The sequence below is a fragment of the Typopeltis vanoorti genome, chromosome 12, assembly GCF_054136105.1.
Source record: "Typopeltis vanoorti isolate ZY-2024b chromosome 12, IOZ_Tvanoo_1.0, whole genome shotgun sequence".
NCBI lineage: Eukaryota > Metazoa > Arthropoda > Arachnida > Uropygi > Thelyphonidae > Typopeltis > Typopeltis vanoorti.
In genome coordinates, this window is record NC_143560.1 from 10,070,774 (window position 1) to 10,086,337 (window position 15,564).

General features: G+C 36.5%; 1 protein-coding gene across 1 annotated transcript in view; it reads right to left on the reverse strand.

Moving 5' to 3' along the window:
* The window catches only part of LOC150100575 (A disintegrin and metalloproteinase with thrombospondin motifs 6-like), a 563,262-nt gene that overhangs the window by 437,628 nt on the left and 110,070 nt on the right, over nucleotides 1–15,564 (reverse strand). The window contains exon 3 of the mRNA XM_090402125.1: nucleotides 5,117–5,270. Coding sequence (XP_090258251.1) covers nucleotides 5,117–5,270 — 154 coding nt within the window. The remainder of the gene's footprint in view (nucleotides 1–5,116; nucleotides 5,271–15,564) is intronic.

Sequence of the window (15,564 nt, forward strand, 5' to 3'; positions counted from 1 at the left end):
GGGTGTGAGTAGGGGAGTGAGAGGCAGGTTTTTTTCGTGCAGAGTTATGAATGATTGGAATGCCTTGCCTGAGAGTGTGGTGTCTGCAAGGAGTTTGAGTGTTTAAGACATGGTATGATGAGATGTGTTTGTGATAAAATAACCTCCCAGATGAGTCTTTGACTCCATGAGGTCTTGGGGTAATAATAATAATAATAATAAAGCTATAAGAATGAATGACATATCACCACATATTTTCATAGAATGTACAAAACAGTTAGGGGTGCTTAAGGGTCAAAGCTGTAGAACTGAGAGGAGACCTCCACATAGCCTTTAAAGGAATGTGGAGAACCCACCAGGGCTTCTGACCTAATGTCCAATCCTCACCTTCTCGTGGTGCACCCTGTTGGGTATCTACGTAGATACTGAACGAACGAGGATGGGCTGGCAGTTTGGGATTTAGCTGACCAAATTGTATTCTTATTGGCTAAAACCAAAATACAAAATGATGGTACGACATGACAAAATTTCATGCCAGCTGGGGCGTCACCCGGTTAAACAAGGCCCCCGTTGTTTTCGCCAGGGAACCAGGGCGAACAGCGAAAAGTCAGCTACTGGAACAAATCTGAAAACAAACCCCAACTCAACATCCAGAGTTAAAGATCAGTACTGTCAAAATAAGAAGCCTGAATTGCAAAGAAATGGAGCTAGCTGAGGAATTAGATAAGTACCAGATCGACATAATAGGAGTGACTGAAACAAAAAAGACAAAAACTGGTGAGATCTTTCTGAGCAATAAATACAAAATGTTATATTCAGGCAATGTCAATCAAGGAAAAGAAGGAGTAGCCATAGTATTCAACACAAAATACAAGGCTAATCTTCTTAAATGGCAGTCAGTCTCAAGTAGAGTAATGTGGAAAAATATGAGAATGGGGAACTGGACAATGAGTCTTATTTGTGCCTATGGTCCCACAGAAGGCTCTACTAAGGTAGAAGTGGAGGAATTTTTTGAGGCTTTAGAAAAAGTAAACTGACACAATGAAAAAGGAAAAGTTGGTCCTTGTTGGGGATCTAAATAGCAGAGTAGGAAATGATTGTGAGTCATACAAAAATATTTTGGGAAAATTTGGAGAAAAGAGCAAACCTAATAATAATGGCAAATATCTGTTGGATTTCTGCTCAGGACATGGACTGGTTATTACTAACACCATGTTCCAACATAAAAATGTGCACAAATTCACATGGAGAGAAGAGGCTAGGAATAAGAAAAGTCTCATTGACTATGTTATTGTTGATAGTGATGTTTTCTCCCTGGTGGACACAGGAAGTTAAAGAGGCAGTGAAGGAAAAGAAGAAAGCATATCAAAAGTTCTTGTCAAATAAGTCAGCTTGTTCTCTTAGAGAATACAGAGACAAATGCAAAAATGCTAAACACTGTGTAAAACTAGCTGAACAAAAGTCATGGGAGGACTTTGGCAAGAATATAGAAAATAAATATCAAGAAGGTGGCAAAATATTATGGAGGTTGTTAAAGAAGCTTAGGAATGGAGGAAAGAGTGCTGTAAAAGGAGTTAGAGATGATAAAGGTGACATGAAAACTGGAGAAATGGATATCCTTGAAGTATGAAGTAATTACTTTGAAAAACTGCTAATGAAACAAGCAGTGATGACAGTGCAGTGGTAAAAAACACTGACCAGGCATGCAGTCAGGAATACATATCCATACTTGAAGTAAAAAAAGCCATCAAAGGCTTGAAATGTGGAAAGGCAGCAGGAGTAGATGAAATTCGACTTGAAATGCTGAAGTATGGTGGTATAAAAGTCTTACAGTGGCTGCACTGCATAGTTCAGAAAGCCTGGACAGAGGGACGAATTCCCAATGATTGGAGTAGAGCTCTCATAGTACCCATATATAAAAAGGGAAATAAAACTGAACGTGATAATTATAGAGGTATTTCCCTACTCAGTGTTCCTGGCAAGATCTATGCAAGTATACTTGAGAAACGGTTGAGAAGAATTGTGGAAGAAAAGCTTGGTGAAGAACAAGCTGTATTCAGGCCAAATAGAGGCTGTCAAGGATCAGATTTTCACCTTACGACAAATAGTCGAGAAAGCATGGGAATATAACAAAGATCTGTATTTAAGTTTTTTCGATTTGGAAAAGGCATATGACAAGGTGCCAAGAGAGAAGCTATTCAATACGCTACAGTTATATGGTGTCAATGGGCCATTATATCAAGCAATACATAGTTTATATTTGAGTTGTAAGTCAGCAGTTAGAATTGAAGGAAGTACAGGAAGATGGTTTAATGTTAAATCTGGTGTGAAACAAGGATGTACATTATCCCCTCTGTTATTCATTATCTATATGGATCACATTATGAAGGAAAGTGGTATTAAACATGATATCAAAATTGGAGATGTTAATGTCAGCTCTTTGCTTTTTGCAGATGATGTTATACTTCTAAATAAATCCGCTACAAGTCAGCAAGATTCTCTGACTAAATTGAATAACTGTTGTAACAGATATGGCATGAAGGTCAGCAATAAAAAGACAAAGACAATGAAAATAGGCAGAATCATTGAAAATGTCAACTGTGTTGGAGAACCTGTGGAACAAGTGAAACATTTCAGCTACTTAGGCAAGATTTTTACTGAAGATGGTAAATTAAATATAGAAATAGACAACGGAATCAGCAAAGCTGGTATGGTAGGAAGTCAATTGAATAAATTTATATGGAATAAGAGAGAAATTAGTAGAACACTAAATTAGCTGTATACAAGACAGTGTTCAAACCAGTTTTAACTTATGGATCTGAGAGCTGGGTCAGAAGTAAAGCACTTGACCAAAGACTAGAGACCGCAGATATGAGAGCCCTGAGAAAGATTATAGGTGTGAACAGATGGCATCAATGGCAGTATCATATTAAAAATGAGGATATTAGGAAAGAACTTGACATTGTCAACATCCAAGAATGTGTTAGCAGAGCTAATCTCAGGTGGTATGGGCACTTAAACAGAATGGGTGAAGAAAGATTAGCAAAACAAGTGTTCTCTGCCAGGTTGGCAGGAAAACGACCCAGAGGAAGACCAAGATATAGGTGGATTGATACGGTACAAAGTGCCTTAGATGATAGAAATATAAGATCTGATAATGTTGAAGCCTTGACAAGTAAAAGACTGATTTGGAGGAAAATTGTAGATAGGAAGTTAGTAATGATGTAATTTTTTTCATGTAGTACTATCATATCCTGTACACCCCTTGAGGGTACATGGCAGGAATTTGATGATGATGATGATGATGATGATGACAAAAAAGTTAACCATGCCCTTGTCCTGATTATTTAATGAGAGTTTTACATGGGAAGAAGGCAAAATAATACCTCTTCAAAAGGATGGTTCGAGAACAGAAGTTTCCAGTTAGAGTCTGGTCTGTATACCTGCAGTTTTGATCAGAGTATCATAAAAATTGGTTAGAAATAGAATATGGGATTGGATTGATCAACATAAGATTCTCTATCATTCTATGATGGGCAGCATGGGTTTGTGATGGACAGGTTTTGTTTTAGCATTCTGCTTGTCTTGGATAAAGGAGAGTCATTTACAGTGATATTCTTAGACTTTGCAGAAGTATTTGATAGAGTACCACATGATAAGTTGGTGTATAAGTTGAAGAGGATAGGAATAGGTAGTACCGTACATCGGTTAGATGGATTAGAGATTGGCACTCTAAATGATACCAAAAAGTTGTGTATGATGGAGCAGTATCTCAGAAAATGAATGTGACCAATGGCATGCTTCAGGGTTCTGTTTTTAGGCCTCAACTGTTTAACTTATTTATTAATGATATTTCATGTGGATTGACTGGAGATCTTCAAATGTTTGTCGATGATGCAAAGTTAGGTAGAATTATCAGGAGTAGTGCCAATGTTAATTCTCTACATTAAGATTTGAATATACTTTTAACTTGTACAAATGAGTTCAGTTGCAGTTTTAATATTAATAAATGCAAGGTGTTACACTTTGAGATACAGCAATATATGGCTATGTACTGTTCTGGTGGAGCTGTATTTCAGGAAGTGGATGAGATTTGGGATCTTGGGGTGATGGTAGACAATGGACTAAAGTTCCAAGGTCACATTGCATGTGTTGCAATGACTGCACATCGTATTACTGCTATTATAAGAAGTATGTTGATATGTAGGAATAAGGAGGTTGTTGTGGCTTTATAAGGTATAAAGGTATAAAGGTATAAAGGCTTTATAAGGTGGCTTTATATAAGGCATTGTTCAGACAACATACAGACTATTTTGCTCAGATTTGGTCACCTAGTTTCTTTGTGATGTGGAAACAGTAGTGAGGGACCAAAGACAAATAACTGAAATGTAATCAGGACTCTGGAGTGTTGATTATGAAGACTGCTCGAGAGAAGATGGATTACAGAGGTTGGTGATATGAGGAAAAGAGGAGATATGATAGAGATTGTCTACTTAGTTTAAAAGATTTTATCAGATTAAGGAAGTTATATAAAGATGTGGTGAGGAAGGGTGTGAGGAGTAAATTTTTTGCATAGAGAGGTGTTGATGAGAGGAATGCATCGCCAGAGTGCATTGTGAATATAGGTAATATAAATAAATTCAAAGCTCATGGAGTCTGTCTCCATGGAGTCAACAGACTCCATGGAGGTTACCAAAATAATAATAATAATAATAAATTGTGAGTAGCTCATAGCTATTGTTACTAATAAATGATCACTCATAGCCACTGAATGGTTAGTTTTTAATTATATTTTCTCTGTACTCAGAGCCATGAAGTGCAGTGGACTGCGCTTTCTCTGAAGTGATAAACATGATAAAATCTCTTTGTTTTTCTAAAGTGAATTCAACAGCTCTGAGTAAAGGGAAAACATAATTAAAAATCTATGTTCAGTGCAGACAATGCACTATGATTGAATTTTCAAAATTAGAGTAATTCTCACATTCTGCCCTCTGATGCAAGCAGACAGAAACATATGAGCATTACTAATACCCATTTGACAAAAATTTAGTTATTACAGAAACAAGCAGATGAAATGTCCAACAGTTAAAAAAAAAATTAAATTAAATTACAATAATAACATAATTTAACAACATACCCTGATTTCCACAAATCCCTTCCTGCTTCTTGTGTGAATATGAGATAAAAGCTGACCTTTTATACACTCTATGGAAATGCTGAGAACCAGTCTTTGTTTGGTTTTTAACAGGTTCGATCAAGTAATCCTCCTCTGGAGTTTGAAGCATTCCCTTCTAGAAAGGACAAAATATAAGTGGCAGTAAAGAATGGAGTAAATTAAACAACCAACTGTACTTCAAACATCTACAGTAAATTATATAACATCAGTCTAAATTCATAAAATGCCAGTCTTTTTTTTTTTTTTTTTGTAAGTGAATCTCATCCATGAAAGATTGTAAATGTATGGTATTACTAGTACCATGGATAGGGTGAAGGTTAAATAATAAACTTTTTCAAATAAGTTCCGACCTTCAATAAGCAGGGTGGTGATCCAACACCAAGTAATAAATTAAAATGAAATAAACACATTCACAAAAATCCATGCCTCATAGTTGGAATGCAGAGTAGCTATCAACTTGACAACCAAACCAGAAACTTTCAAAGGTTAATAAGCCAGCAAACATCATAAAAGCAAAGTGGTATCATGTCCATTTCCTGTACTTACTTGTAGTGGCCATCTCACTTAACAAATACTAGGGACCCAATAAATTTATATCATAATTAATAACATATGATCACTTAAAGTTCTGATTATAGTTACATATGAAGGGGGGTAAAAAACAGGAAAATATGTTTTTTTAGTAGTTTCAATAGCTCAGTGGTGATAATGACTTTAGGTGTTGGAAAGATTATTATTATTATTATTATTATTATTATTATTAAACAAGACCTCATGGAGTCAAAGACTCATCTAGGAGGTCCTTTTATCTCACACACATCTCATCATACCGGGTCTTAAATACATTCAAATTCCCTGCAGCCACCACACTCTCAGGCAAGGCATTCCAATCATTCACAACTCTGCATGAAAAAAACCTGCCTCTCACTCCCCTACTCACACCCTCTTTATACAGTTTCCAGGTATGACCTCTGGTTCTCCCCTGATCTCCCACTATTCTCTGTAGAACTTCTCCACCATTGATCCTATAACAACCCCTTATCAACTTGTAGGTCTCTATCATATCTCCCCTCTTCCTTCTCTCCACTAGACTCTGCAAATTACATCTTTTCAATCTTTCCTCATACTCGACATTCCAGAGGTCAGAGACTACCTTAGTCAGTCACCTTTGGACCCTTTCCAACATCTCTTGATCCTTCTGAAAACCAGGTGACCAAATCTGGGCACAATAGTCCATGTGAGGCCTAATCAAAGCCTTATACAATGGAACAAGAATCTCCCTACTTCTACATGTCAGTGTCCTCCTCATCATTCCCAGAAGTCTTTGTGTTGTCTTCACAATTTTGGCGATGTGTCCCCTAAATTTTAGATCCTTATCCACTATCACTCCCAGATCTCTTATTTCCTCTACTTCCAACAATATATTCTCACCAAGCATAAATTCTGCATCCCATCTTTGTTTTCCAAATTTTAAAACCTTATATTTTGCAACATTGAACTCACATCCCCATTTGCTTGCCCAAGCACTCAATTTATTCAAGTCTTCTTGCAAGGCCACAACATCTTCACTACTCTTTATGGTTCGTCCCAACTTTGCATCATCTGCAAACAACTGAATATCTCCATCCAAATCTTCGCCAATATCATTAATATACAAGTTAAATAGTAATGACCCTAAAACAGATCCTTGAGGCACTCCACTAGTGACTTTCCTTTTCCTGGATATTGCACCCCCATACACAACTTGTTGATACCTATCAGATAGCCAGTCTCCAATCCAATGCACTAATCTAATATCCAACCCCATCTGCTCTAGTTTGACTGTCAACTTATCATGAGGTACTCTATCAAAAGCTTTTGCAAAATCCAAGTATATTACTGTGTATCCTTCTCCTCTGTCCAAGGAAGCAGTCACTTTATTGTAATAAGTAAGTAGATTACTAAAACACGACCTCCCTTTAGCAAATCCATGCTGTCCATCAAAGATTATACCATTGTTGTTAACCCAACTCTGGATCCTAGTTCTCACAAGCTTCTCCAACAACTTAACCACAACACCTGACACACATATAGGCCTATAGTTTGATGCTTGAGTTCGATCACCTCCTTTATGAAGTGGCACAATCTTGCCCTCCTTCCACTCTTTATGGACTTGACCAAGTGCAAGACTCGTATTAAAAAAATATGTCAAGGCAGGTGTCAACTCTCTGGCACATTCCTTCAGAATACGCAGTGATATATTATCAAGTCCCACAGCCTTATTTACATCTAGTTTACTCAACTCCCCAAACACCTCTTGCTCACTTACAGTCAGTCTCTCCTCCCCATCATCAACTGCTCTTAATCTCTCCATGAAGTCACATTCACAAGATTGAAAGATCTTTATGAACTGCTCATTAAGTATCTCCACCACACATTCTGTAACAGCTGTCTTTATACCATTTCCTCCAATCAATGTCATCCTTCCATAATCATTCTTTCTTTTGCTGGCTACATATTGAAAGAACTCCCTAGGATTCTTTTTAGCTTCATTAGCTAACTGCTGTTCATACCTCTCTTTAGCTACTCTCACCAACCAAGTCACTCTCCTTGCCTGGTCTTTGTAGAACTCATGAAATTGGTTACTTCCACTTCTATTATGCTGCCTCCACAATGCCCATTTTCTCTGTATTGCATGCTTAATCTCTTTATTCATCCATCTCACACCTAACTTATTTAACCTTCTCACCCGTGGTATACATTTAGACATTGCATCCACTAAATATTTTTTGAAAATCCCCCAAGCTGCATTGATCTCTTTTCCAGCTAACTCCTCATTCCATGCTACACCTGCAAGCTGCTCCTGAGCTCTTCATAGTCACCCCCCTTGTAGTTCCACATATACCCTTTTTTCACAGGGGTCCTTGCACTGCTGGCAACCACCCAAGTAATCACCTCATGATCACTTTCACCAATTGGTGGATGATTTGATACCTCATTGATAATTACATCCTCCGATGAGATGACCAAATCCAAGACCCTTAATCCTCTTGTGCCCTCTGTTACATACTGTCTGAGGTAGTTATCCCTCAAAAACTCAAGAAACTCATTTTCTTTACTTCCAGTTGCTATCTCTTCATTCCAGTCTATATTGCCATAATTAAAATCACCCATAATAATCACCCTTTTCTTATTTGCTTGGCTTATTTGACTATACATTTCACTATCACCACCATCCACATTACCAGGTCTATAACAACATCCCACCAAGTATTTGATTCTATTCACCTCTATCTCACACCATACTGCCTCAAAACCACTGACCCCATTTCCCTCTTGCATCTCTACCTTGTATGGACATAACTCTTTCTCTATCATCAATAGCACTTCCCCTCCCTTTTTACCCCTTCTATCCTCACGAAACACATCATACCTTTCCATCTCTATTCCTGTCAGGATGTCATCCTCATCTAACCATGTCTCACTTATTCCGACAATCTCTGGGTGCACAGACGCAATTAGTGCAACCATTTCATCTGCCTTGTTTCTTATACTTCTAGCATTGGTATACAAACACAACAACTCATTTCTGGATCTACAGCTAGTTCCACTGATACCACTCACTCAATGTGATCTCTCCATGCTGGACTGGGGCCATTTCCTTTTCTGCTTCTTCATTTTAGAACCCTTTGCAATTCCATCTGTTTCCTTTTGATCCCTGATCATCCCATTACTTTCCTGCCTACACATTCTCTCACCTCCTCTTGGAGCATCCACCTTTCTCACGCTGTGTATCCCTGTCCACCCTGAGCCTCGCCGTTTCCCTGCTCCTCTTGCACACCCATTCTCTCATTTTCTATACTCATACCACTCACTTTCACATTCATTTCCACTCCTTCAATCTCTCCTGTCTTACTCTCCTGCTCTTCCACATCACTCCCCTCTCGATCTGATTCATTCTCTCTATTCACTTCTCTACCTTCCAGCAGCAGTCTCTCCAAGCGACTCACATCATAACCACTCAAATGCAGTCCATCGCTCCCATACAGCTCACTTCGTCCCTCAAACTCATTCCACACATTAACAAACTGTACTCCCATCTCCTCACACATTTCAGCCAGAATATCATTCATAATCCTTGCTCTCCGCCTCATTTCACCACAATCATACCTAGGCAACACACTGACCACCCTTCCTGTCACACTATTCTCCTTTATCTTTCCAAGCAGTCTCCTGACATTCATTTTGACATGTTGTTCTCTCTCAAATCATTCGTACCAATTAATACAATTAACTCTTTTGCTCGTTCCCGCCTCATATTCAATGCCTCAATCACTCTACTCATTTTACCGCCTAAGATCTTGTTTCAAATTTCATGTAGAGCTCAAGGAACCTGATAAGTTATTTTCAGCTGCAAGTGAGAGGTAGTCAGCCTCATGTGAAGCTGGTAAGTTTTTTCCCCCTTCTGGAAACATGACTTTTTTAATCTCACAAAGCCAGTCTGATTTCACAAAACAACTGACCAGCATAGAAGAGTATGTAAATAGGATTAACTTCCCTATCATTGCATTAATTATGTGTACATGAAACCAATTCACTTCATTAAGTTAAGGGGATAATAAATCCCTCATTATTTTAAAGCCGGATACTACCCGGGTGTACTACCCAGGTGTTGACTTACGCTTGGACTTGCTGATAGTTCTTCAGCATGAAACTCTTAGATTAGATTTCAATCTCTGAGTTTCGTATCCAGCTTTAAAATAATGAGGGATTTATTATCCCCTTAATTTAATTTACGCCACCGGAAAAATAGCCTCTTGGCTCTTTGTTGCAATTCACTTGATAATGGCAGGCAATTGAGATTAACCACGAAGGAACAGATGTGATGCTTTTAGTAGACACCATAACATGAACTTCCCTAAACTTATATAGATTTTGATTATGATTATTATTTTTAAGTTTATGGTGATTACAAATATACATGGCTGTTCAATTCATACAATGAATGAGAAGAAATTCAGAAGGAGGTAAAATACTTATTAATATTAGTCAAAAATTCCAAAGACTACTTTTTTTTTTTTTTTTTTGTAAAATATATAAATACTGGTCACCTGATGAGGAAATAAAGAAACTTTATTGTGTTGGAAGCTTTTTTTTTTTTTTTTCTGCAGGTAGAAAAGGCAGGAAACAAAATTGATATCAAGACTGTGGAATGTCAATTATGAGAACAAATTGATAATACGTAATCTGTCAAATATTAACATTATTATTATTATTATTATCCAGGCCTCCATGGAGTCAAAAGACTCATCGTGGGAGGTCGTTTTCAGGAAACATAGTCTATCATACAACTTGAACCCACTGACCGTTCCTGTTCTAACCACTCTCTCAGGAAATGCATTCCACAGTTCAACCACCCTACATGCAAATAAACCACTCCTCACCCTCCTGCTCACAGCCTCCTTTCGTAACTCCTTTAAGTTACGAAAGGAGGCTGAAACCATCTTTGTTATCCGCCTTTGTACCCTTTCCACAGTTAATTTATCCCCCTTCAAATCCTGGGGACCAAACCTGAGAACAATAGTCTTAGTGTGGTCTGATCAGGGTCTTACACAACGGAATGATAACTCTTTTATCTCTGCAGGTCAGCATTCTTCTCAGTATTGCAGCAATCCTCTGAGTTACCTTCACCACCTTTGCAATATGCAGGGCCGGCAGAAGCAGGCATGCAGAGCATGCAGTTCATGCGAGCGCCGCTACGATGGGAGCGCCACTGCCAGGGAACTGTTCATAAGTTAATTTTTAAGAAACAAAATTTTTATCATAAAAACAAAAAAATTCTTAGAATGATCAATAATAAAATAAATGAGGCCATATACACTGAATAAAAATTGAAAAAAAAAATGATGTATATTGCTGTTTACAATTTTGCAGCTAGAGCAGGCTAAATGCTTGCCTGCAGAATGTTGTGTCTACTGCAGTCTACCCAAAGTGAAACGGTGAACAGTTTTTATGCGCAGAAACGAATTTTCATACAAAACATTTGTTGCTAGTTAACCAGTTATATGGTACGCATCTCAGAAGGCTACTGACAGTAGCGCAGTGCGGACTATTATTTCATCTCTGTGTCGTGTTGTGTAATAATTTCTTGTGGGTATAAAATAGAAATGGAAACAAAAATTTTAAAAAAAGTTACCCGGTGCACAAAATCATAAGCGTCATGCTGCAAAAGAAGCAGATATTAAGAAATAAACTGGGGCTCTTAATAAATTGTTAAAATATTAAAATATTCTGGTGCAGATTGTAACCAACACGATACATCAGAAATCAGAGTTGAAGAACTGTGCACATCATCCAGTTTGCATGAAGGTACTATTGCAACTATTGAACAAGATAATTGAACATGATTTAAGTGAAAAATAGTCAGGATTTAGTCAACTACAACAAGATTTAGTTGTAGTTGACTACGAAACTAACACATTGTTAGTATCTATGAATTTAGAAGATCCAGGTGAATGGGGAAATACTGATGAAAAATTACGAGTTGTTTTAATTGTAATGGGGCCTGTTCAAAATAAAAATATAATATATCCCAGAGATACATGTGGCCGCAAATTTGGCAACACGTATTATAATAGAAAAATGGAAAACGGGAGCTCGTGCCAAGAACATGGCTCATTTATTCCGAAACTATAAATTCTATTTTTTGCTTTTGTTGCAAACTCGCACCTACTGAATCAACTGAATCACCCACTGAGTCTTGTAGAAGGTTATAACGATTGGAGAAATGTAAGTACACCTTTACATAGACATGAGACTAGTTTAACTCACATGAAAAATTTCTTAAAATGGAAGGAATTTGATAAAAATTTAAAAAAACAAAACTACTATTGATTTCCAGACTCAGAGCATGTATGAAATGGAAAAGAAACATTGGCCGAGTGTTTTAGAACGCTTGATTGAAATTATAAAATTCCTTGGTAGCCGAAATTTAGCTTTTCGCAGATCATCTGATAAATTATATGAAAGAAATAATGGCAATTTTTTTAAATTAGTTGAACTGTTTGGGCAGTTTGATCCTGTTATGGAAAATCATGTTGAAAGGGCCCTACAACAAAACAACAGAGTACACTATTTGAGTAAAGACAGTCAAAATGAAATATTGGAAACTTTAAGTAATGCAATCAGGGACACAATTTTATTATCAATTTGAAAATCTAAATATTATTCCATAATTTTAGACTGCACACCTGATGCAAGTAAAACAGAACAAATGACCATTATTATTATTTATTTGTTTCCTGTGACAATGGAATTGTCAAGATCAGGGAAAACTTTTTAAATTTTGAAGATATATCAGATTCCACAGGACGTGGTTTATGTGCAACAATAATGGAACAACTGGAAAAATGGAACATTCCCATTGAAGACATGCGAGGCCAAGGAGATGACAATGGGGCAAATATGGGCTCCAAAATTTGCTTTTGAACAAAAATCCTCTAACTTTTTATGTGCCATGTGCTGCTCAAACTCTAAATTTAATCATTAACGATGCAGCCAAAGTGAATGCAGATACAATTAGTTTCTTTGAAATTATTCAAGAAATATACAATTCTTTTCATTCTCTTACAAACGTTGGGCAATCCTTTTAAAGTTCGTAAAAAAAATTAACATTGAAACAGTCATCAGAAACGCGATGGGAAAGTAAAATTAATGCAATCCACCATCTACGATATCAGTTAGGAGAAATTTATGATTCCACTTTTTGGAATTTTAAATAATGAAAATTTTAATAAAGAAACTCAGCATGAAGCACAAACATTATGTGCTAAAATAAAGGACTACAAATTTATTTGCTCAATTATAACTTGGTATGATTTACTTAACAGAATAAACCCTGTGAGTAAAATGCTTCACGACAAAAATATGAACATTACACTTGCTTTAGAATCTATCGAAAACTTAAAAATATTCTTACAAGAGTATCAATCAGATACAAATTTTAAAGAAGTTCTAAAAACGGCAAAAGAACTGAGTGAAGAGATGGATGGAGAACAAGAATTTAAAACTGGTATGGAAGTTAGACGACGAAAGAAGACACAACAATTTGACTACGAGCATCATTACAAAACGCCACAATCGCCAGAAGATAAATTTAGAGCGAATGTGTTTTATACACTTCTAGACATTGCAATGTGTTCGTTAATAGAACGTTTTGAACAACTAAAAACATAATATGATAATTTCAATTTCTTGTATAGATTACTACAAATTAATAACGAAGCTTTATGAAAAATTTGTGACAATTTAGATATTCTCTTGAAGGACTGTGACAATAAAAACGTAAATGCAATAGAACTATATGACGAGTTATGTGCTTTCCGGAATATTTTTCGGAAAGATAATTTAAATATTCAAAAGCCCTTTCGATATTCTTAATTTTATTGTGTTCAATAATTTATTTTTCCCTAACTTTTCAATTGCTTTAAGAATACTATTAACCTTATCTGTTAGTGTAGCGAGCAGTGAACGTTCCTTTTCCAAGTTGAAACTGATTAAAACCTACTTAAGAACAAGTATGTCACAAAAAAGGCTTCTTAGTTTGGTGTTAATAGCTATTGAAAATTATATATGTGCGGAATTAGATGTTAAGACCATTATTTCTAATTTTGTGAATATGAAATCAAAAACCTTAAAATTTTAATTTAAAAAATTTCAAGTATATTTATGTAATTTAATTTATTTTCTGTTATTCTGTAAAGATGTCATTTTTTGAATACTATATTAAATGTTCTAATTATTTCTGAATTCTTTTCTTATTTTCTCATCTATCTTGAGTTTCTTTTATTTTTATTAAAGATAGTTCCACTTATAAAAATTATTACAAGTTGCTAAGAATTTAGTAACTTGCAAAATGCAAGAATTTTTTAAACTTTAGTTCAAATAAATTTTAACTTTAATTAAAATTCCTTTTAATTTTGTTAGCGATTCGGGTCGGTGAGAAGGCTATAATCCTTGTATCATTATATTCAACGATTAAAGTGAAGTGGCTTTATCAAAATTTGCTTTAACTTATGAGAAGTTTTTGAATATACGGGTTTTTAACGATTATCCTGCCAAGTCAACACTTCCGGTTCGTTACATTTAACGAACCAACATGTCGCTGTTCTGAATCAAAATTTATTTAAGAAATTTCAAATAATTTAAATTTTTATTATCGTAAAAGAACCACACACTCCCGGATCGTTACAGGGGCACTTAGATAGAAATTGCATGTGTATGTCAAAGACCCTAGCGCGGGCTCTGGCAATATGCTCCCTGAATTTCAGATTTTTATCAGTCATCACCTCTAGATCTCTTGTCTCCCCTGCATCCTCCAGTATAGCTTCTCCAATCAAGTATGCATCCTCCCATCGATGGTTCCCAAACTTCAAGGCTTTAAATTTTGCTGCATCAGTTTATGATAAACCCATTCATTAGCCCATCTGTCTAGTTTATTCAAATCCTTTTGCAGGGCTGCCACATCTGCACTATTATTGATAACCCTTCCCTGCTTCACATCATCCACAAACAACTGAATATCCCCTTGCAATACATTGGCAATGTCATTGATATAAAGGTTGAACAATACAGGTCCTAGTACTGAGCCCTGTGGAACACCACTTGTAACCTTCTGCCTCCTTGATATTGCCCCACCATACACAACTCTCTGATACCTATCAGACATTCAATATTGAATCCAGTTGACTAACCTGACATTCAAACCCATATGCTGCAACTTAAATATCAGCTTATCATGTGGCACCCTGTCAAACGCCTTTGCAAAATCTAAAAAAATGGCAGTATATGCTTTCACTCATCAACTGCTCTTGTCACTTTACTATAAAAAGGCCATCACATTACTAAAGCTAGAGCACCCCTTAACAAATCCATGTTAATTCTCACAAATAACACTACCCTCATCTGCCCAACGCTGCATACAGACCCTCACTAATTTCTCCAAGTCATTAACAACTACTGATGACACACAAACTGGCCTATAATTAGACACTTCCAGTCTGCTACCACACTTGTGCAATGCCACTATCTTAACTTCCTTCCATTTCTTGAGTACCTTTCCCACAGCCAGAGTTTTATTGAAGAGCCAGGTCAATGGAGCTGTCAGTTCTTTAGGAAATTCTCTCAAAACCCGTGGCAAAATATCATCCAGTCCCACAGTTTTACTGGTATCCAGAGTACTCAGTATTTGGAACACACTCTCCTCTGAACCTCTAAACCCTGAACGTGCCTTATCCCTCTAGTATTAAAACCTTCTTCTTCAGCATGAAATACTCCAATAAAGTGCTCATTGAACAACTCCACTATGTCGTCTGCATCAGTCACTCTATTCCCATTTTTATCCTACCACAATGTCATTCTTCCACAATCAT